At 46.3% G+C, this 21,277-nt stretch overlaps 1 protein-coding gene and 1 long non-coding RNA gene across 2 annotated transcripts; one reads left to right on the top strand and one right to left on the bottom strand.

Annotated features, from left to right (window-relative positions):
* Nucleotides 1–1,680: 1,680 nt before the first annotated feature.
* Nucleotides 1,681–14,347, bottom strand: LOC121678464. The gene is made up of 3 exons (XR_006021240.1): nucleotides 14,263–14,347; nucleotides 13,900–13,903; nucleotides 1,681–1,692 (listed from the first exon to the last, which is right to left on the bottom strand). It is a non-coding gene; the product is annotated as an uncharacterized LOC121678464 (long non-coding RNA).
* On the top strand, nucleotides 4,293–19,660 carry ivns1abpa (influenza virus NS1A binding protein a). The gene is made up of 15 exons (XM_042058055.1): nucleotides 4,293–4,479; nucleotides 10,382–10,610; nucleotides 10,835–10,969; nucleotides 11,486–11,655; nucleotides 11,847–11,922; nucleotides 12,206–12,379; nucleotides 12,966–13,091; nucleotides 15,143–15,250; nucleotides 15,915–16,041; nucleotides 16,174–16,398; nucleotides 16,704–16,825; nucleotides 16,950–17,076; nucleotides 17,267–17,398; nucleotides 17,504–17,677; nucleotides 18,152–19,660. Exons 3-15 carry the CDS (start codon nucleotides 10,859–10,861, stop codon nucleotides 18,406–18,408), a joined length of 1,929 nt encoding a protein of 642 aa, XP_041913989.1. The 5' UTR covers nucleotides 4,293–4,479; nucleotides 10,382–10,610; nucleotides 10,835–10,858; the 3' UTR covers nucleotides 18,409–19,660.
* The last annotated feature ends 1,617 nt before the right edge of the window (nucleotides 19,661–21,277 follow it).

Raw genomic sequence — 21,277 nt, 5'->3', positions numbered from 1 at the left:
ACGCACATTTCAGATTGTGTGTTTACAGCTGCGTGTGTGCGTTTGTGCATGCGCACATTTGAGCCTGTGTGTACAACTATACCTGCACATGCTCATTTGTGTACAACTATGTGTGTGTTTGTTCAAGAGTATTAATTGGCTCAGGACCCAGACTGTGTTGTGCAGGGTGGTGATGTTGTAGGGTTGGGAGGTGACCGGGGTTAGTCGGGGTGCTTTAATGCTATGACCCAGATCCACTGATCTACTTTTCTGAAGGAAGCAAAAAAAAATGACTGAAGCTTTAGTAGGGCTGTAAAAACACTGTTTATTGTGTTTATTACACAGACACTGTGAGCTACTGATCCTATATACTGTTATGACTCATTTCACTTCCAGAGTTACATACTGCATAGCCTATGTATGATGTTTTAGATAATTGTCTGCAGGTAATCTGAGTCAAGTTTTCTGTTAATCAGATGGGCATTTCAGCTCAAAGTTCTCCAAAACAATAACACATATTATACAGTACATAATGTACATACTGTACTGTACATACCCATTTACATTATGTCACTCCTGCTCATCTGATGCCTGACTTGCATCTCAGCTCACTGATTCACATAACCTCTAATCAAATGGCAGTTCCTTGAGGGCACTGAAGTCTCTGGTGGACCCACCGCATACACACTATCCCACAGAGGGCTTGTTACGGACGACCGCCAGAATTAATGACCTTGTTGCCGGAGAAGCTATTGACTACTGTGCTACACTCACAACTCATGAGCATGATGCATGGGCTGTTTAAAAGGATGAAATAACTACACATATTACGATGACTCTTTTATTCATTGTATACCCAGAACCATAGTGTTTGCACCTTCTAAGACATTAAACATTGTGAAATACTGTAACCTACTGAGGCATTTAGCATATCAGTGCTGAAACTGCTTGCCTGACAAATTAATGAAGTAACTCTGGCCAGTAGGCCTGTAATCAGCAGTAGCGAGGTATTGGGGTATTTAACCCAGAGAAAAATACCCCTTTTTGGGGTATTTAACCCAGAGAAAAATACCCCTTTTTGTTTACAGGAGAGCCACTGGGAGCTGCATGGGCTGGATAATGAGAACCACTGTGGGGGGAAATGAGAACGTGCTGCTCCTGATCTTGATATTGAAGCTGTACAGAGGATCTCTGACTTTGGTCATTTAAGATGCTGGGTTGGGTCATGATTCCCAAACATAAGCACTCCAAGGCTTCTACTCCACTTGCACTGATGGGGGAAATACTTGCTGACGTCTTTATGAGCATTCCAGCTGGTAAGGGTAGCACCTTAAAATCTTAACTTGACAGTAGGGGATGTGTCTGTAAAGCTGAATGCCTCACTGGGCCCTGTACCCTGAATCTCAGAGCCTCACAGCCCGGGGGTTGGTCAGGTCAGTGAGTAAAAGTAACCAAAATATGCCGTGGACATTGTTCTCTTCTAACAGCGAAGCTACACCAGGCGCGTAACTGAGGCGCTCCGCGTAAAATCCATTTTAGATGAATGGTCTATTTTTTCGAACGTACGCGCCGCTATCACGTCTGGTGTAGCTACTTCTATTAATTATAGTGGCAGCTAATTGTTGCAGCAGACGCAACACGAACAGAACGCTTCAGGTACGTGTCTGGTGTAGCTCAGCCCTAAGAGCCAAAAGCTGCAGTGTAAACACAGAGCTGAGAACTTCTGCACTGTACTGCGCTTCAGACTCTGATACCCGGCTGGGTACAGCCACAAGTATGTCATTGCCCCTTCCTAACACCTCACAGTGACAGCATACTACCTCACTTCACAACTCTCTCTCTCTCTCTCTCTCTCTATGTGTTTGTGTGGTGCATGAATGTGTGTGCTTAGCTTATCTCTCTTAGAACACTCTGTGACTTGCAGCATGTAATACCTCTCTTTATATGATGAGCTGATATCAGCATAAGAGCCTAATTATAACCTTCCATAGGACATTCTAGCCACCTCAACCTAACTGCCTGGCAACAGTACATTACAGTAAATGTTCATTTTGCGGTCTGCATAAAGATAGAAATGTGAAGAATGGCTCCTTCAATTAAAAGTAAAAGTTAAAGAATTTTGTTTATTCCCCCAGACATTTTTCCTCTTAACAATCAGCAGGTATAGGATGTCACTTTCAGGAGAAGATAAAGTATTTCCTGTTTGCTTTGTAAGCAAGCTGTATGTAAGCTTTTCTTTTCATCTCAGTCCTCCTTCTTGACAAACCCTCCAGCGTTGGAACTTTCCACTGAACAAGTGGCTCCGCACACCCTGACACAAAGCCGAACAGTCTAGTGAAATCTGATGCACGAGAAATGTTTTTCAGGGGGCGTGAGGGAATGCAATGCAATGCTGCCTAGCAACAGGTCATCATTTTTCGCTGGGCCATCACACCAAGGGGGGGGGGGGGGGGGGAGGGGCTGGGGTTATGGGCAGTAAAAACAGTCATTCTGGATGGGAATTTTGCCCCGAGTCAACAATGGGTCTGCAATGTAAACAGCACCAAGCTTGTAATCCCCCTGCCTCAGTTACTGACAAAGGGCAGCAGAATAACAACCCGATTGCGTGTTGTTGATGGCTCTGCCCACTGGACTGAATGGGTGACATCCCACTGCCTCACACTGCTTTCTGTCCAGCATGCTAGTTCAGCCGGTGTCAATGTTGAAAGAGGCTCATTTGTGAAACCGGCTCAGATAGGCTTATGCCAGTCACACCAATGCAGGCACACTGCTCATGTGTCTGTAGTAGAGTGATTCATGAGCCATTAATCGTATTAGTGTCAACAGGAGCTGAATTAAGTCTTACCTGCACAGACAGCCTTCGCGTCATCATTAATCAGGTGCGTCACAGGATCAAGGAAGAACTTTTGGATTTCTTAATGGAGAGCAGGATCTTATCTCTCACTCTCTCATGTAGCCTATGTTGAATGCCAAACTTGGGATCTTTAGACTTGTTTTGATCAAAACATTCTGATTTGAAACCCATAGTAAGGGTAACATAGGGTATAGTGATTTGAATCCATCTCTGAATAAACTGCTTATTCAAAAACATGATAGGCCTAGTCCCATAGTAAAATTATGTGAGACACAGGAGACTTTGATGGGGCCTACTGGCCTATTAGGGGTTTGCACGGACGTCACGTTCTGGCCGGTAACCATGGTAACCCAGCATGCGCGGCCATATTGGCGATACTCGGTGAATGAAGTACAATGGAGTATGCACTTTGGATATCTTACGTGATTGTAGCCGTGTCTAAACAACAGAAAAGCTCATCAAAATGCGTTTAAGATGCAAAGGCATATAGGGCAGGACTTGGACCACAAGAAAATGTGCGATGTTTCGAGAAATTACAGTTTATTGGCAGCGCAGATCCATATGAGTTGGGTGAGGGAGACGAAGTACCAAGTTCAACCACAAGCGCCCCCCTTCCTCTGATAACTTCTGGCATTATTCTCCTTTCTCCCTAGCCTGGCGAGCCAGACCTACATTAAAATGTAGGGTCTGGGCACTCACCGTTCGCAGTGCTCAGTCCAAGGGGCGGGATAATCAGTTGTATTTCAAATTCCCTCTGCACGCAATAGGACGCAATAGGATATTTGTTTTCAAGTAGCAGGGAATTCAAGCCAAACTGTAGCAACTCTGCCATCAATCATTATGTTAAGCCCACCAAACGACTCTATACGATTTCAATGCCTGATTAAGTTTCGATTTCTGGAGCTCACAAGCCAACGGAGAGTTGCTGCCGCTAGGGGCGCGTCTAGATTTCTAGGCTACTTTCTCCGTTTTTTTTTATAACTTTTGGAAGTCGATACCTACACCAGATGTTTTTCTCAATCTGACCTATTTGTACAACCTAAAACACCGCAATAACTAACCATTTTCCTTGACGAAGTTAGGGATTTACTTCAGTGCCTAATGCTTTCTAATGGGGCGAGTATCTCCAATATGGCAACGTCCAAATCTGATGACACGCCGTGCAAACCCCTAATAGCCTACTAGGCTGTGGACATAACAAAACCTCATGTGGTCACCCACAAATCGAAGCTAGCTACTTTACACAGCGCTCACCATGCCCATCCGTTTATACTACACACTTCCTTATTTCATTCCTGAGAAACCTTATCCAGACATCGCAGAGACCAACTACCATGCCAACTACAACAAACCCTCCTTCATCCCGCTCAGTAATTTTCCGCAGGCGTGTCTTCTGCTCTGCGTGATGACATCAGACGTACCAGTAGGCTCGGCTTTGTAAGCGCTCTCTATCCCCACACCGCGTATCAGAGCCGCACACATGCACTAACCAGTCCGAAGGGAAGTGGAACACGTAGTCACCGCGAGGAACATTTTTGGGAAGTCGAGTCAGCCGCATCGCATTCATTGCAGCTACCCCCCTGGCCCTTGACCGCATCGAATTCAACTTAACTATGTCTATCATCATCAGTTGTCAAACAGACCAGGTAAGAAGGTCTTATTAACGTGACTAATATAACTCCAATGTGCTGTCGTAGGTTGACTACTGTCAGTGTTCCAGACCATGCCGACATGCTAATTTAACCACCCAGTGTTATAATGCTGATGTCGCAATGATCAAAATAAAATCGGCCATATAATGTTGGTATTTGATGGCAATACTATTGTAGTATACCGTCAGTGTTAACGTATTCTGCGGAACTGGGTTTTGTTAACGTGAATGTAACGTTTGGAACAGGGTTTGTCTTAGTGATGCTAGGTCTAACGTTATATTAGGCGATATGCGTGGATCGCCAATGCTGAGAATGTTTAAAATCAACACATACCAGTCAATTTAGGTTGTTGGTTTATTGGTAGAAGCCAACTTAACTGTTTGTCTGGGCATGTACATGTAATGTTAAAGTAACGTTAGTCAACGTTAGATTCCCGCCATATGCACGAGCTAGCTCTTGCCATATTGAGGAATGATAACGTTAACGTTAGCTGTGACTGTCTAATGTTAACGGTACAAAGATAAGATAACTGAAAAAACTGTGACCTACTGCAAATTAATGTCTGAGAAATTTGAAATTTGGCACGGTCGTTTGTATGGTAACGTTAACTGTTAACGACGTGCCATGGCCACTAGAAGGTGGTTGAAATGACGTGGGGCGATTTGCCAACCACAATGTTGAAAATTTCATCATCCACTTGTTCTTGGCAGCAGTTTTTTTTTTTTTTTTTTTTATCAGGCACCTAGAATGAGCATCATTTTGTATCCAGCCTGTTCGGTTATCAGCTGTTTAACATTATGTTAACGTTACCATAACGTCAATGATATCATATTAAATATAGAAAGCAGAGTACATTGTCGAGCGAAATCGTGTAGAGCTGCTAACATCTCGGTTGTGCTTCACAAAGACTGCTTGACCGGTATAAACATGGTTCGTGTTGCTCGTCTGTGAAGTACCAACATTTGTAGCTCATGGTGGTGGTACTATGAGTAGCAGCTAGTGAAACGTTCAGCCCCACTGACCCACTTTCTTAGCTGGGCTGTGCATGGAATGATGGGAGAGGAGTGGGGGTCGCAAAGACTACAGGAGCTGGAATAGTGCTAGCTGCTATTGCCATTAGCCCCGCGTGTTATATTTATGAATCATGCAATGTAGCAAGTCAGAGTCTCCCCTCCACCTGGTTTTGTCAAATGCTGTGTGAGGAACAAGGTCGCTAACGTTAATCATTGGGGGTACGGCTAGGCTGTCCATGTATTCGTGGCACTCTAACCATTTCGTTGTTAATTTTTACGATGGAAATATGAATTTTGTTAATTGATATTTAACAGTATTTTGACACAATCGGGTAACGTTATCTCCGGATCAGGGGTACACATTCAGCAGTAAATCGGTGGTCACTTGTAATGCTAACCTACATAGCAGGTGCCAACAATCTGTTATACCGACAGTAGGTTTAGCGCGTGTAAAAGCTCTGATTTGCCCTTGCCGGTATGGCGTACGCATTGCAATTTCACTTAATCCTGTATTGGCATGAGCTAGCTCGGCTGCCGCCGCGTGCGGTGCGACCTGACTGCGTCAGTAGTCCCACGCGAGGAGAATTTGACCTCTGCGTGCTGCATGGTAGAGGGAAATCCGCGGTGTCTCGCGTAAACCTGCACAATCTGGAATAGCAGTGGTGAAAAGCCTTGACGCAACCTGATGCGGATTTGGCGCTGCGCTTTAGATCCTAGATAAAAGGTTACTGTGACTCCTTACTTTTGTGGGTTTTTTGATAAAACTCCAGTGTCCTTGGCGTTGATGACGTTAAAATGTGTGGCGTCAGTGATGAAGCAACATATTTTTGCTCCTACTCCTTAGGTGTGTTGGAGGTGTTAAATACATTTCAATCCCCAGATCCCCTTCTAATGTTCTAGAAAATGCACACACCCTCTAGTTTGCTTTCAATCAGGAAGCAGCGAGTCATCGACTTCCCCAAATACAAATGGTTTGCCACCATTGCCCCATTGTGTGCTATTTTATGCAGGGCTTTGTGAGAATTTATGTGGCACAAGGGGACATCATTTCAGAAAATCTCTCGTTTTACAGGACCACATTTCAAACAATGACCCACTTGTCCCTGTGGTGGTTGCGTTTTTTTGTTCCCATGCTGTTTTAACAATGTTAAAACAAGTTCCTGCTTGGTGGTCTCCCGTGGTCTGATGTTTAGTCTGCTGTGCATTCTCAGTTCTCGGCTCAAACTCTGCTCCGAGCATAAGCTCTTTTATTTGTTGTGTGTGCCTCCTAATTACTGATCAGTCGGCTACAAAGAATGCAAGTGCAGAGTGATTATGAAGTGTCTCCTCTCCAGCGCACAGTTTCTCTCACCAGACGGAGACTGATAGATCAATGGAGGACACTAGCCAGGCATGTCATATTAAGGGCAAAAAGATGCGGTAATAAAAAAGAAATAAGGTTTAGTGTTTTTAAAGGCCAAACCGCCCATTTCGGCACCCAGCGTCAGTGCATTTCTTGAGTAAAATAAGCTGTTTAGATGATTGTGCTGATTGGTATTTAATGGAAGCTGCACACATCTGTGAAACTAGAAACAGCCCGCAGATATGCTACAGCAGCAGTTCCCAAACTTTTTTTCTCCGCGTACCACCACCTACATCCTGACTTGGCTCGCGTACCCCCACCATCCGACACATGCAAATGTTAACACATTCTTTTGACGTATTCAAGGCATCATGTTTAATTAGCCGCTCTACATGATAACAAATTATAAAATCAAAATGTGCAACTGGTCTATGAGCTCTCACACTAAAAAAAAAACAGTGTGGAGAACAACATTATGAAACACAAAGAGAACATATGCTTAAGATTAAAAAAAAAACAAAACATTTTTAACATCTTTCCGACATTGCCCTTTTTATCTCGCGTACCCCCTAGAGGCAGCTCACGTACCACAGTTTGGGAATCCCTGTGCTACAGCATGTGTTACGCTGTAAACATGTTTACTAGTCTTGTGACTGCAGCATGAATACAGCATGTCTGGATGGGCATCAGTTGGCTTTTTGTGAGGCTAGGAGTTTAAAAAGTAGCTTCTGAATTGTTTTACCCTTTCAGAGATTTGTTATTGTTTTTCTCTGTTCAAACCACAAAGATATTTCTAAAATATGAACCAGAGGTTGGTTAAATACGTAATGTGGAAAAGAAAATAAGCTGTGTGTGTGTGAGAGAGGGCGGGGAAATAGAGAAGAAATGGGTGAGTGAGAGCACAGTCTGCCAGATGTTGCGTAACCTCTGGAAATGAGTCTGACTAAAGCAATATAGCACACAGCCACAGACTCCTGGATCTTTTACTAGGCCAGTGGGCCTCTCCCTCCTATAGCCTGCATGAAGTTCCATTGCCTACAGAATGACTTGCACAAAGAGAGAGAGAAGGCTATCTTGTGTATGCACATTTGATTGGTACAGGATGGCACTTGTGGAATTTCCTTTATTCCCATTTCCTCCACATCCGATGATCATGTGACATGCTCCTCCAATAAAATGCTATGAATTTGTCATTTCTCTCCTTCCTCCACCACACAGTGTACCACCCCCCCCCCCCCCATTCACATTCCCTGTACATTGTGTTCCTTACTGTAGAGAACTATTCAATACACAAGTTAAGCTTTAATAAAGGCACAGCTTGTCAGATGTCATTACGCCTCGTGCCACACACACACACACACACACACACACACAGTTGAGAATATGTTAAATCTGACTACAAAGGCAGACCACTCTGGGAAATGTAGTTCTGTGTGGAAGAGTCTGGACTGTGTGTTTATATGAGCGGCATGGAGAGGGGTCTCCTGGTTGAGATTAGGCTAAATGCTGTCACACGTACACAGTACACAGAGCATGAAGGGCTCAGGTGACTGTGGTCGTGTGCTCGTCTGCTGATCTGCTAGACACAGAATACCCACACACAGACAAAAGCTGATTGTGACTTTTGTGAATTTTTTTTTTTTTTTTTTTGGCGGAGGAGGAGAAGAAAAGGGAACTTACAAAAGTGTCTTTCACACTGAATGCTCAGTCACTTCTATAAATGTCCATGTTCTTTCTGTCTCGACTGCATCTGTTCCGCTCCTGTGTTCGTCCCTTCTAGAACAGTCTGAACTGGTGCGCGTCTTAGTAGTCAAGAACAGAAGGATATTGTGGTCAGTGTGGGCGTGCGTGTGGGCGTGCGTGTGTGTGTGCGCGCGCTCCGTGTTAACTGCACTGGGTTCAGTTTTAGCAGCAGCCCTAACTGGAGACTGAGGCGTCCACCCGTGTGCTATAAAGGCTGTCTATCTAAATTTAATCTGGGCCATTGGTAAGGCCTCCCCGACACTGACCGCAGCCCTGCTGTAAGTCCAGACACTCGCGGGTCAGCTCTGGTCATGGCTTTCCCGAGCCTGACCCACTTCAGAAGGATTCAGGATGTGGGCCAGTTATTATGTCTGTTCATCTGCATATTTCTAGAAGGCATCAGAGAGGTCCCATTGAAGACCCATTGCAGAGTTGGCCTGTCAGACATGCTTTGCCTGTCTGCATTTATTGTGGATCAGAGATGGGACTGCAGGGCAGTAAGAGCTTAGAATAGTTAGCTTGACACTATCCATCCCACATGCATTCAGTATCCTCAAAGTGCTAGCACAAGTCTGTATAAGATACCTAGTAACTGTATGCCTGGCAACAGTAAATTAGGGAGTTTTGTCTCTGGCTCACACACAGACTGTGTGTGTGTGCACGCGCAGTATTTTTCCGTCCGGCTGCAGCTGGTTTAGCCAGTCTCTCGGAATGTGTACCTGTGTCAGGAGAGCCATGTGTGTAAAGGCCATATATTTTGTGGAATTCCTGACCGATTTATCACTCGCTGCTGTTACCCCTCCTTCCCCCATAGCCCCCTCTCTGAATGGCTAGAAGTTGCCCCCTCTGTGTGTGTGAAGGGGGAGGGGTGTAGCGTGTGTGAGTACAGGGTGTCCTGATTTTGGGGACATGGTCAAAAGGGGAGCCTGAAACAGTGGGCGGAGTAAGAGTGGGGGTGTGTGTGTGTGTGTGTGTGTGTGTGTGTCCGCATTGGGCTTGACTGAGCATGGTCTGTCACACAGGGTTAGCACTTCTGAGTCAGTCTCTTGTAAGTATACTATTGTGATATAGATATGTCATCATAGGTCTCTGCTGATAAATGATGATTATTTTGATTTTATTTTCTTGCGGGGCTTGTGCTGCCGTGGCTGTATGCGTGCTTGTGTCTGCTTTGCTTTGGCTCCTGCTGCCCATGTGCTTAGATCGTGAGGCCACGCATGGGAGGCTGTGAGCCGGATTAACCTGTCTGGTCTGGATTCTCGACATGTTACCGGACGCATGGTAGAACAGTGTGTGTGTGTGTGTGTGTGTGTGTAAAGGGGTTGTGCTAAGCTGAAGAAAGGCCTAGAACATGCAGGGACATCTTACTTGCCTGCCTCCTGAGCGCTGTCTTATTTAAGTCTGTACAGGGATGATCTGAGATCAGTCGGAGCCTGGGTCTACTGATTTTAGGATATGAAGAAATGAACCGAACTAGTCTAACCCTAGATCAGCCTCCCAGATGGTATGGGTGCATTGAGATGCAGGGCATGGAATATGGTCTTTATTTTTTTTGGTATTGTGGACTTTTAAAGGAACACACCAACTGTTTGGGAGAATCTTTTCATATACCCCAGAGTTGGGTAAGACTAAGAGGATGCTTATCTTTATCTTCTGTGTTAGCCTAGCTTAGCATAATTTACTGAAAGTAAATAAGGAAATTTAGGTTAGAAATAAAGGTAGTCTTTCTTTGCCTTGTTCAGTCTGTTAGTATCACAAAGTTCTAATGTTAATTCTTTCTTCTCGTTTTCTCCCATAGTTTATAATGAACGAGCCTCACAGAAAAAACTGGACTCTATAGCCAACGGGATTCCAAGGACTTGATTCCAGTCGCTTCAAGCCTGATAGTTTGCATTGGTGCGGCTGCCCCCCACCCAGTTGACCCCCCCACATTGGTGTGCGAAAGGAAGGGTTCACTCCTCTCTGCATCTCAGTTTGTTACGCAAGCTCTCTTTCACTCTCTTCTGATCATCTCCAGTTTACTTCAGGTAAGTTCCAGTGAAGCAAATATGAACATCTATGTTTGAGAAGCTTTTGTAGTTGTGGAGTTTAAGGCACAGAATGTGAAGTGGTGTGTATGCTATTGTGTGGTGGGTGGATGTCTCGTGTTGGAGGAACTGAAAGTGACCAGAAAGGACATTATTATGTAACTTATGTACCTGGGAAAATAAAAAGCATTTCTTCTTTTGTCCTTTTTTCTTTTTTTTTTTAGGTTTAATTTCCAAACGGCGTGAAAATGATTCCCAACGGCTATCTGATATTCGAGGACGAAAGCTTTTTGGATTCCACCGTGGCCAAGATGAATGCGCTCCGTAAGAGCGGCCAGTTTTGTGACGTCAGACTGCAGGTGTGTGTGTGTGTGTGTCCAACCCTCATTTGTTTGCCTCTAGCTCTCATTTGGGTCTCACTTCCACAGTAACAAGACTGAGTCATTCTGAAAACGACACACACACTGCCACAGCCAACACACATCCACAGAGACAGAGAACTGCTCATGTGAATTAGATCTCCTAGAGTTCACTGGAACACCACACACACACACACACACACACACTCTGTGAAAAGAAAGGCTCTGGTTACTGTTGGTAGTCTGTTGACTTGACCTTGAGATGAAAAGTTAAAATCATTACTGCATCACATCCCACTGTTCATGTAGACTTAAACTCCTCTTTTATTCCTGCTGAACATTGCCCTGTGGTTATGCAACCAGTATATTGGAAGATTGTGACCGCTAAATATACATCCTTTTATTGCAGTGATGGTGTGTGTGACTATTTATGTGTAAAGTGTTAAATGGTGACACTGATGGTTCCTAAAGAGGCTTCTCCTGTGACCCCTGACCTTTGCCCTGTGCCCTTGGCAGGTGTGCGGTCATGAGCTGATGGCCCATCGGGCCGTGCTGGCCTGCTGCAGCCCCTACCTATTTGAGATTTTCAACAGCGACACAGAGCCACATGGCGTGGCCCATGTCAAGTTTGAGGATCTGGACCCACAAGCCGTGGAGGTTCTGCTTAACTACGCCTACACTGCCCAGTAAGTGTGTGTGTGTGTGGTGGCGTGCGTCATGCTCTGAATTCACACCCAGTGACAAAACATACTTAGTCTGGCGGTCAAGCACATACTTAAGTACAGCAACCAGATATTACTCGGTATTTAATTATTGAGTAAACCTGTAAGTACACCCCATATTTAAAACGTGCCTCCTTGCTACCACTTTTCCTTAGACTGAAGGCTGATAAGGAACTGGTGAAGGAGGTCTACTCTGCTGCCAAACGGCTCAAAATGGAGAGAGTGAAGCAGGTTTGTTCCATTTCTTCTGTTCTCCATTACACCTTACTATTCCACTCGCTGCTAGTCAGTCTCTGTTCTGGTTTCACTGTCTTCTCCTGATATGCCGCCCTGTCTTCGTCTAGTATTCCCCGTGCTCTTAATTAGCTAATCGAAGACAGGGATGTTTTGCACATCACCGTGTCCACAGACACACTTAACAGTGGCGTGTTAAGAGCTGTGAGCAGCCAGTCCTTCGGGATCAATTACTTCATCTGTGTGTGTGTGTGTGTGTGTGTGTGTGTGTATGGAGCAGATCTGCGGAGACTACCTGCTCTCCAAGATGGACGCCCAGAGCGCCATCTCCTACCGCCACTTCGCCAGCGGAATGGGAGATACCCGGCTGCTCGGCAAGATCGACGGCTTCATCCAGGAGAACCTGCTGGAGGTGTCTGAGCAGGAGGACTTCCTCAAGCTGCCCCGCCTGAAGGTCAGTACTGGGCCTGAGCCAGCCGGCCAGGGCCAGGCCAGATTAACTCCTGAGCCTAATGCATTTATGCAAGTGCACTACTCTAGTTGAATAAGCCTGTGTGCGGTGTCTCAATAGGAGTCTCTAAAGCCAATACTCCCAAACACTATAAATGGCATTTGTTTTGGGGTTAAAATTAGAGCAGAAATCTACTGCATTATGAAAAGATCCAACTCGCTTGTATGAGGATGAGCCATCTTTGACCTCATAAGCTTATCGCTCCTGAGCTTTAGTATATTTAGGGTTTATTCAGCCAGTCAGAGGTTTGCTCTCCCTTTATGGATGCTGACCTTTTGCATAAGGGAGGTCAATTATGTAATGTTTGACAGTAATTATGCAATGCATATTTATTTAAACCAGTTATTTAATTATTAATTGACAATCGGGGTGTTAGAATTCCAGATTTCCTCACAAGAGGTGATGACTGATAATTGAGTAAATGAAGAGATTGACCTTAGCTCTCCACGTGCTTCTCTCCCTTCTTCTCTCTCTCTCTCTCTCTGTTTGTCTGTCTGTCTCTGTCCCATCACGATTGCTGCCGGCACAGCTGGAGGTGATGCTGGAGGACAACCTGATGTTGCCTAGCAACGGGAAGCTGTACTCCAAGGTGATCTCCTGGGTGCAGCGCAGCCTGTGGGAGAACGGAGAGCCGCTAGAGAGGCTGATGGAGGAGGTCAGTATGCGTCCCTCGCTCTCTCTCTCTCTCTCCCTCTCTCTCTCTCCCTCTCTCCCTCTCTCCCTCTCTTCCTCTCTTCCTCTCCTCCTGTCCTTCCTGTTTCCCTCCATCATGCTCTGATGGCGTTTGATGCGGCGACGCTGGCTCCCTCACGGACTTGTCAATCAGTTGCCCGCTTGTGTTTGTCTATTTTTTTTTTTTTTTCTCCTTCTCTGAAGGCCTGGCCCCTAAGAGAGCACAGGGTGTACACGGCAGGTACATGCACTCCGTCTCAGGAGTGTAACTAGTCTCTCTCTCTCTCCCTCCTAACCAAATTTGCCTGTACATGTGATGACATTCCCACGATGTCAGATTTTGTGCGTGTGTTTTTGTTTTACTTTACACAGTCGCGGGCTGTACACACACTGGTCCAGGTGAGCTGAAAGAGAGCCGAGAGTCGAGTGTATTTGTGTGTGTGTGTGTGTGTGTTTGTGTGTGTGCGCGCATGTCTGCCACGTAAACGTGACCAGACAGGAACACAAAAGTGACGAGTGGCTTTTTATCACTAACCTCTCGCTGTCTCTCCTCTCCCTGAACAGGTGCGTGTGTGTGTGTGTGTGTGTGTGAGAATGTGAGCGTGAGCATTTGACCACCAGGACTAACAGCTCTCTTCCTCCCGCTTGATTTATCTCTCTTTAGGTGTGTTAGCCAATCAGCAGCAGGCCAAGCAAGAAGCCCGGAGCCCAGACTGAGACCAGCAGGGTAATGAGTCAGAAACGAGAGAGCAAAGATGACCAAAAAAAAAAAAAATGAAGGAGAGAGGGACAGAGCTACAGCCAAACGAGCGCTCATCTGTCTCTCTCTGTCTCTTCTGCTCGTGAACATCCACACTGCATGAGATCACACACTCTAAAAAAAAAACAAAAGCTTTTGCTTTTACAGTAAGAACACCAATAACGAAGCGCACACAATGAAGCTGCATTACCAGCTGTGCCTTCTAGTGTGATGGTGAACCACCATGAAATGAGTATTAAGAAATCACAACTGCACACTAACTAGATCATATTTCTACATTAGCATGGAAACAGTGGCACAGCCCAAATCAGCTTGGGTGATTTTGATAGTTAGTGGCTAAAGCCTGTAAGTCTAGCACATAGTCTTTTGCACATAGTCTGAGTGACTACAGTACACACACAAGGCCACTCGTATTCACACACACACTGTAGCCCTGACTATCCTCTAGATAGGACTCATCAAAGGAATAAGACACGGAGAAGACTTGTAAGAGGAGCCTGCCATGTTGGGATGGCTTATGCTGTGAAGAGAACATCTACAAGTCTCAAAATGGCTGCCGAGCCTGGACTCACTCTAATTTTTTTTTCCTTCTCTTGAGCTTTGTTCAAGCACTCTATATTTTTTCTTCACAGCTGAGTGGATTGTGTTTTCTGTAATATCTTATCTTAGTTTGCTGATGGGGAGAACAACCGAAGAAGGCAGCAGAGATAAACTTAACTCCTCACAGAATGTTCCAGAAGTCAACAGTAGATTGTAGCGCTTTGTGTGGATTTAGGAGCTCGGAAGCTCTGAAGTTCCAGCCCCTATGCTGTGGCACACACCAGAAGATGTCTGCTGCTGCCACAGTGCCTGCAGAGAGTTGAGATGATGAGAGTGTTTGCAGGAAGAGATGGCCCTAGTTCTTCTTTTCCTCTTAACCGAATGTCCCAGGATGCACAGTGGTGATGGGGATGTGGTGGCCTGAGTGTGTTTTCAGCACCGATGCAGCGGAGGCGCCCGGCAGCAACCTTTTAACTTCTAACTGATGGAGCAAGAAGACCCCCCCCCTCTCTGTGTGTGTTTGTGTGTGTGATGTGATCTGTAAAAGAAGCTCTTCCACTGCCAGCTCCATGCAAACCCACCCAACAAGATGGCTGCCACTCCCCTCCCCCCTTTCCCCCACCACCCCTCACCTTACCACCCCCCCCCCCCCCCCCCCCCCCTTTGTTCCTGGGAGGGGTGTTCTGTTGCCAAGGAGACAGCCACATGGGTTGTTGTCGCTGTGTGTGTTGCAGGTGCAAACGCTGTACTACTCAGCTGACCACAAGCTCCTGGACAGAGCTCTGCTGGACGGGCAGGTCGAGGTGTTTGGTGCTGAGGAAGATCACATCCAGTTTGTGCAGGTACACGGCAGCCAGCCAAACTGAGACGGGCCGAGCTCATATGAATGAAGCATTGGCCAGGCTCTAGTGTGTTCTCGAGTGCACTCCACCACATTGGCCACAGATTGGGCCAATATGCGCAAAAGTACCAATTGGGGCCAAGCCAAGTGCCCAGCGTCCTCTGTCATTAGGTGACCAGGTGCTATTTAGTTAGGGGTTGTAAATGTTAAAAAATAGATATAATGCTAGCTGACCAAAGCTGAATGAGCTTCCTCAGGCGGAAATGACACAATAGAAGCTGGTGTGCTGCTATAGGCTAGATAGGACTTGGATGTTAATGGTGAAATCTTGAGAAGCAAGGTTTTTTCAAAGGGTTTTAAGTGGTGTTCATCTCCATTTTGGAAATGGAAGTATAAGGGCTGCTTTAAGAGTGTGTGTGTATATTTGTGAAGAGGCCTCTGTGAAGATAGGATTGTGAGCATACAGGGAGTACTTGCATAGAGCCTGAGATATTGCCCTGGCAGGATTGTGTGAGGAAAATAAGCAGTATATGTTCCTTGTAGTTCCTAGCATGAGGCCCTTTATGTGAGTGTATGACTGGGTATTTGGCAAAGGGCCTTCCTGTGTGTGTGTGTGTGTGATGAGCATGAGTGTTATACATGGTGTGTGTATTGGTGTCCTGCAGAAGAAGGCCCCTCGTGAGACCGTGAGCAGGCAGCTGAGCACCAGCTCCTCTGGCACACTCTCCCCCGGCTCCACCAAGCAGTCCTGCAAGCATGAGTGGAAGTACATCGCCTCCGAGAAGACCACCAGTAAGTCTGTCTATCCATCTGTGCAGGGAAGAGGGTGTTTTTGTTGTGACTGATTCATGATGGGGCTAAACTGGAGGCTTTTGTTCCCCATCTCATTTGATTGCTCTCCTGTGTTTTCTTTCTTTCTTTTAGACAACACCTACCTGTGTCTGGCGGTGCTGGAGGGCATGCTGTGCGTGATCTTCCTGCACGGGCGCAACTCCCCTCAGAGCTCGCCGTCGGCCACGCCCTGCCTGCTCAAGAGCCTGAGCTGGGAGGGCCCGCTGGAGGCTACCGAGGAGCGCCCGCTGGCCCCCATGCACTACGCCCGCTCCGGCCTGGGCACCGCTGCTCTGGACGGACGTCTCATTGCCGCAGGTCAGCGCCTATGAAACGTCTGCCAAAGTCCTTACTTAGCTCTCGTGTGTGTGTGTGTGCGCGCCATGCGGTCTCCAAGGCTGCAGGCCAGGAGAATCAGACATTGGCGTCAGACCAGGTTTTTGGGGTGAATCGGGGTGCCCTGAAGGAATTCCAGAATCAGCAGAGGCTTTTAGAAAGAAGGGATCGAAAGCTGACTTTGCTGTTTGTCTTAGCTGTCTGTCTGGCTTAGCTCGCTGTCTGTCTGACTGAGCCACTAAGTTGGCAATTTTTTTTTTTTTTTTAAACTGTGTGTTTGTGGCCAGGTGGTTACAACCGGGAAGAGTGTTTGCGGACGGTGGAGTGTTACGACCTGAAGAACGACCGCTGGACGTTTGTGGCTCCCATGCGCACGCCTCGGGCTCGCTTCCAGATGGCTGTGCTTATGGTGAGTCCTCATTGGTTGCAGAACATGGCAATCACAGATCACTAGATGCACATACTATCCTTGTTTTAAATTTGTGTAGTCAGAATGGTCTTCTGACACGCCCACCATATTCTCATCCAATCAGGGGCAACTGTATGTGATGGGCGGCTCCAACGGCCACTCGGATGAGCTGAGCTGCGGGGAGACGTACAACCCGACCACTGATGAATGGACTCAGGTGCCAGAGCTTCGGACCAATCGCTGCAACGCAGGTAAACATGAGCTACTAACATTGTTCCTTCCATTCGTTGTCCAGCCTGATACATGGAGTAGACTTCCTGACTGACCTTGTGTGAAAGTTATATCATTTAACAGACAGTATGTATGTAGCTTAATCTGTATGTAGTTGCATATGGAGTGACCACTCCTTCTAACAGCTGCCAATCTCCTATTGTCCTTCAGGTGTCTGTTCCCTAAACAACAAACTGTACGTTGTGGGGGGCTCAGACCCCTGTGGCCAGAAGGGTCTGAAGAACTGCGACGCCTTTGACCCGGTCATCAAAGTCTGGAGCAACTGTGCCCCACTCAACATCAGTAAGTCTCACAGCAGCTGTCTGCCTTACACACACACACACACACCACACCACTTGAGGGCATGCAGTGGTCTGGGTCAGACGTTAACGTCTGTGTGCTTCACAGGGAGGCATCAGGCAGCGGTGTGCGAGTTGGATGGCTTCATGTACGCAATTGGAGGAGCGGAGTCCTGGAACTGCCTGAACAGCGTGGAGCGCTACAACCCTGACAACAACACTTGGACCCTCATCGCCCCCATGAACGTGGCCCGCCGAGGTGCTGGTGTGACCGTGTACGAAGGTGAGCACGGACCCCTAAAGCTAATGCACAAGGCAACTTTTTGAGCAATGTTCTAGAGTGTTGTGGTTCTGGCATGTTCCAATTGATATTGATCAACATTTTTTTTTTTCTTCTAAACAACTGTCATCATCAGTAGGCAAATTGTCATGACCATCCTAATCAGAATACGTGGAACTGGGGTTATGTGGCTGGTCTGCAACATTGCTCAAAAAATTGCCCCATGCACCTTAAGGTTCTTGGAGGGATTCAAATATTCCACTCTTGCAAGCAGAAAAAGCTTTTTGATTGCACTGTTTAAAATGAGTCCTCGATGAAATGTAGGTGCATTGTGGAGATTTTCATTTAGCCCCACTAAATCTAATTGTGCCGTAGCTGGCTCAGATCGCACAATTTGTTTTGGATGAAAAGCTTTCCAGCTGTGCTGTATAACAGCATGATATTGAGAAAGTCATTAAACCCCTCTTCTCTTTACAGGCAAGCTGTTTGTGGTGGGCGGTTTCGACGGTTCTCGCGCCCTGCGCTGTGTGGAGGTGTACGACCCGGCCCGCAACGAGTGGAGGATGTTGGGAAGCATGACGTCGGCGCGTAGCAACGCGGGCGTGGCCCTGCTCGGCAACTACATCTTTGCCGTGGGCGGCTTCGATGGCAACGAGTTCCTGAACACCATGGAGCTGTACGACTTGGATACAGACGAGTGGACCTCCTGTGCCACCGACTTCACCTCTGCCTGAGCTACACGTGTGTGGGGGGGGGGGGGGGGGGTGTCGGGGAGTGGATAGGAGGGGTGGGGTGGGGGGGGGTCGGGCGCACCTTTTCCAAACTAACAGGCTTAGTGACCGTAATCGTGCTTTGTGATGTCTCTATGTAAGCAGGATGGGGGAAGGGGGGTAGTAGGTTTCCTTGGGGGGGGTCTTCAGTGGGGTCTTCAGTGAAGGCCAACTGATTGTGGGGAGGGTGGGTGGGTGGGTGGATGGGAGGGTTTATTTAGTGTATTGGGGGTGGGAGGGGTTGCCGAAAGCAACTTGAAGCCTTTTTGCATATTGCATATTTTCATTTTTGTGCTGTATATATTGTTTTTTTTCTCTCAATTTTTCTGTTGAACAAAAAATGCCAACATTTTAATACATTTAGTGCAGTTACTTTTTTTTTTTTTTTTTTAAATTCATTTGAGTTGAAGGTTTTGTTTGGGTACATTTTTTTCTTTAGGGGTGCTAAGGTGCTGTGAGCGCAGGAAGTGAGGGCAGACATGGCGACATATTAGCTAGCAAAGTTAGCGTCAGTGCTAGCAGCTAACGCAAGAGAGACGTGCGGTTGAAAATGGTGTTCAGAAAGTGATTTTCGGGTTGTTTAATTTTTCTAAACTCTCATTAAAAGATCTGCAGTGCAAATGCCTTACTCAACACACAACACACATACGCACATTCACAAACTCTTTTACCACATGGCTTTCGGTTTGGGTCATTTGACCAGACGCATGATTGCATTACCAATCTTTAAACGATGGCCTTTTTTATATATCTATGTTTTTTATACACGGCTAATTAACCAATAGATGAGATCGCAGACGCACAAGACCGGCAGAGTCACCAACCCTACCCAGTGCCAGTCCAGCCCGCGTATACGCACGCACGCACACACTCACTCGCCAGTGCTTCTGCTAACAGACCAACCCTTTTGTTACTGCTACTTCACTAAAACTCAGTCACAGGGCTGAGACTGTTTTTGTTTTCTCAATCCTCACCCCCACCCCCACCCCGCCCCCTACTACTCTTGCTGGGTATGCATTTTCCTCCCCATTCCGGGACTTGTGTTGAGTACTTTTGAGAGGTGGAGATGTTGCTCAGATTCTCTTCCCCCCCCCCCCCCCCTTATTTGTTTTTATTTTCTCCTGATGTAGAGCAACTTAGGGAGCTGAAATTCCTGTATCACGTTTGTTATATGAGATTTCTTAAACTAATAAACCATTTCAACCTGTGAAACCTGCTCATGTCGTGTCTCGCTTTGTGTGTGTGTGTGTGTGTCCGTGACATCAAAACCAGTTCAAGCCATATCCAGGTTTATTCCAGTTACAGACTGCCTGACTGACTTCTAATTGAATAGGGATTACGTAGTAATCTGGACCTTAAGCAGGGGCTGGTGGCGTGAGTCTCACCAGGGTCACAGACCTTTTGTGCCATATAGTGTCGTGTGAAGGTTAAGGGAGGCCCTGCTTGTGCTGGTTAACAGTGGTGTGTGTGAGGAACTAGGCCAAAAAGCTGAGACCTCTATACAAGGAGGTTTATTTGTCACATACATCGCAATACTAACGTAAAGCATGTAGTGAAATTTCATTTGGTGTCTCTTTCTGTGCAAGTGTGAAGAAAGAAAGATCAAGAAATATATTTTAATAAATAGCAGAGATAATAAAAATTGCAGTGTGTGGACAAGAGGATGGGGTGTATAACATGCATGATGTTGCATTGATATTAAGCTTTTTTGGGGCAGTAAATAACCTTTTGCACAATATTGTATGTAGTAAAATTACACTTTTTACATTGTATATGAAATACACATTTTGTTCTAAGTTTTATAAAACATAAGTTGGGTGACTCAGCCTGCATGTGGCAACTGCAGCCCGTCAGTGAGGTCCTCTGTCCTCATAAGCCTGGGCACATGATCTGCGGCCCCTGACTTTATCCGTTTGACCTGAGGAGACGGGACGGGTTGGGCACCTGTCAGTCAACCTCAGAGAATCCCGCTTCCTCTAATCTCCGCCCACATCCATTCACAAAAATAAACGGCGTTAAGCCCATGACGACAGCGAAATCCCTGCGGTACTCAGCGGCAGGAAGCAGGCCACTAAAGCAGGATGGATAGATTCTATTAAGGCCGGCAACGTCGTATTGGACATGGTCGCATAGCGGAAGTAATGATGTCACCCAAAGAATTGCAAAACTAGCATTTCCTTTGTGAACTACTTTTAAGACATCCATCTGTTCTCATACTGATGCTCCAGTGATGCCACTGACCGTCAGCGTATCCACTGAAAGGCACTTTACTACAAGAATAAATCAAAAGGAGGGGTTGTATGAAATCATTTGTTTTTAATGAAAGCAAACGTGCATTTACATAAAAACTATTTACAGTTTCTAGTGAAGAACAGTCTCTCCAAGTTAATACTAATTTACATTAAACAAAGGGCATAACATTTATAATTTATTCATGATAAAAAAAATGCACAAACTTGGCTTATTTACATCAAACCTGAGCAATGTAAATCCCATAAAATGTGAGCTTAAAAAAAAGACGTTTTCAGACTTCGTCACTTGAGGTATAATGCATAGCCAACTCCCAGGAGAAAAAGAACAATGGGGAGAAACAGAAGTAGCAGCCGCAACCAAGGCTCCATTATGACATCACTCACGTACTTCTTCTGGCTGATTGGCTGCGAGGCTCGGAGGGAGCGTTACGTAACCCGCGTGGCCACAAAGGCCGAACGTCAAAGCAGAGACCAGGGGGCCGCCTCGGGGGCAGGCTTTGCGATTCACCTGCAGGAAATGACACGTGCGGGCTGGCTGTGCATGTGCACTCAACTTAGCCTCGTCTCCTTCCCAGCAAAGC

This window comes from Alosa sapidissima, chromosome 12 (assembly GCF_018492685.1).
Source record: "Alosa sapidissima isolate fAloSap1 chromosome 12, fAloSap1.pri, whole genome shotgun sequence".
Lineage (NCBI taxonomy): Eukaryota > Metazoa > Chordata > Actinopteri > Clupeiformes > Clupeidae > Alosa > Alosa sapidissima.
This window is presented reverse-complemented; position numbering and strand designations above follow the sequence as displayed.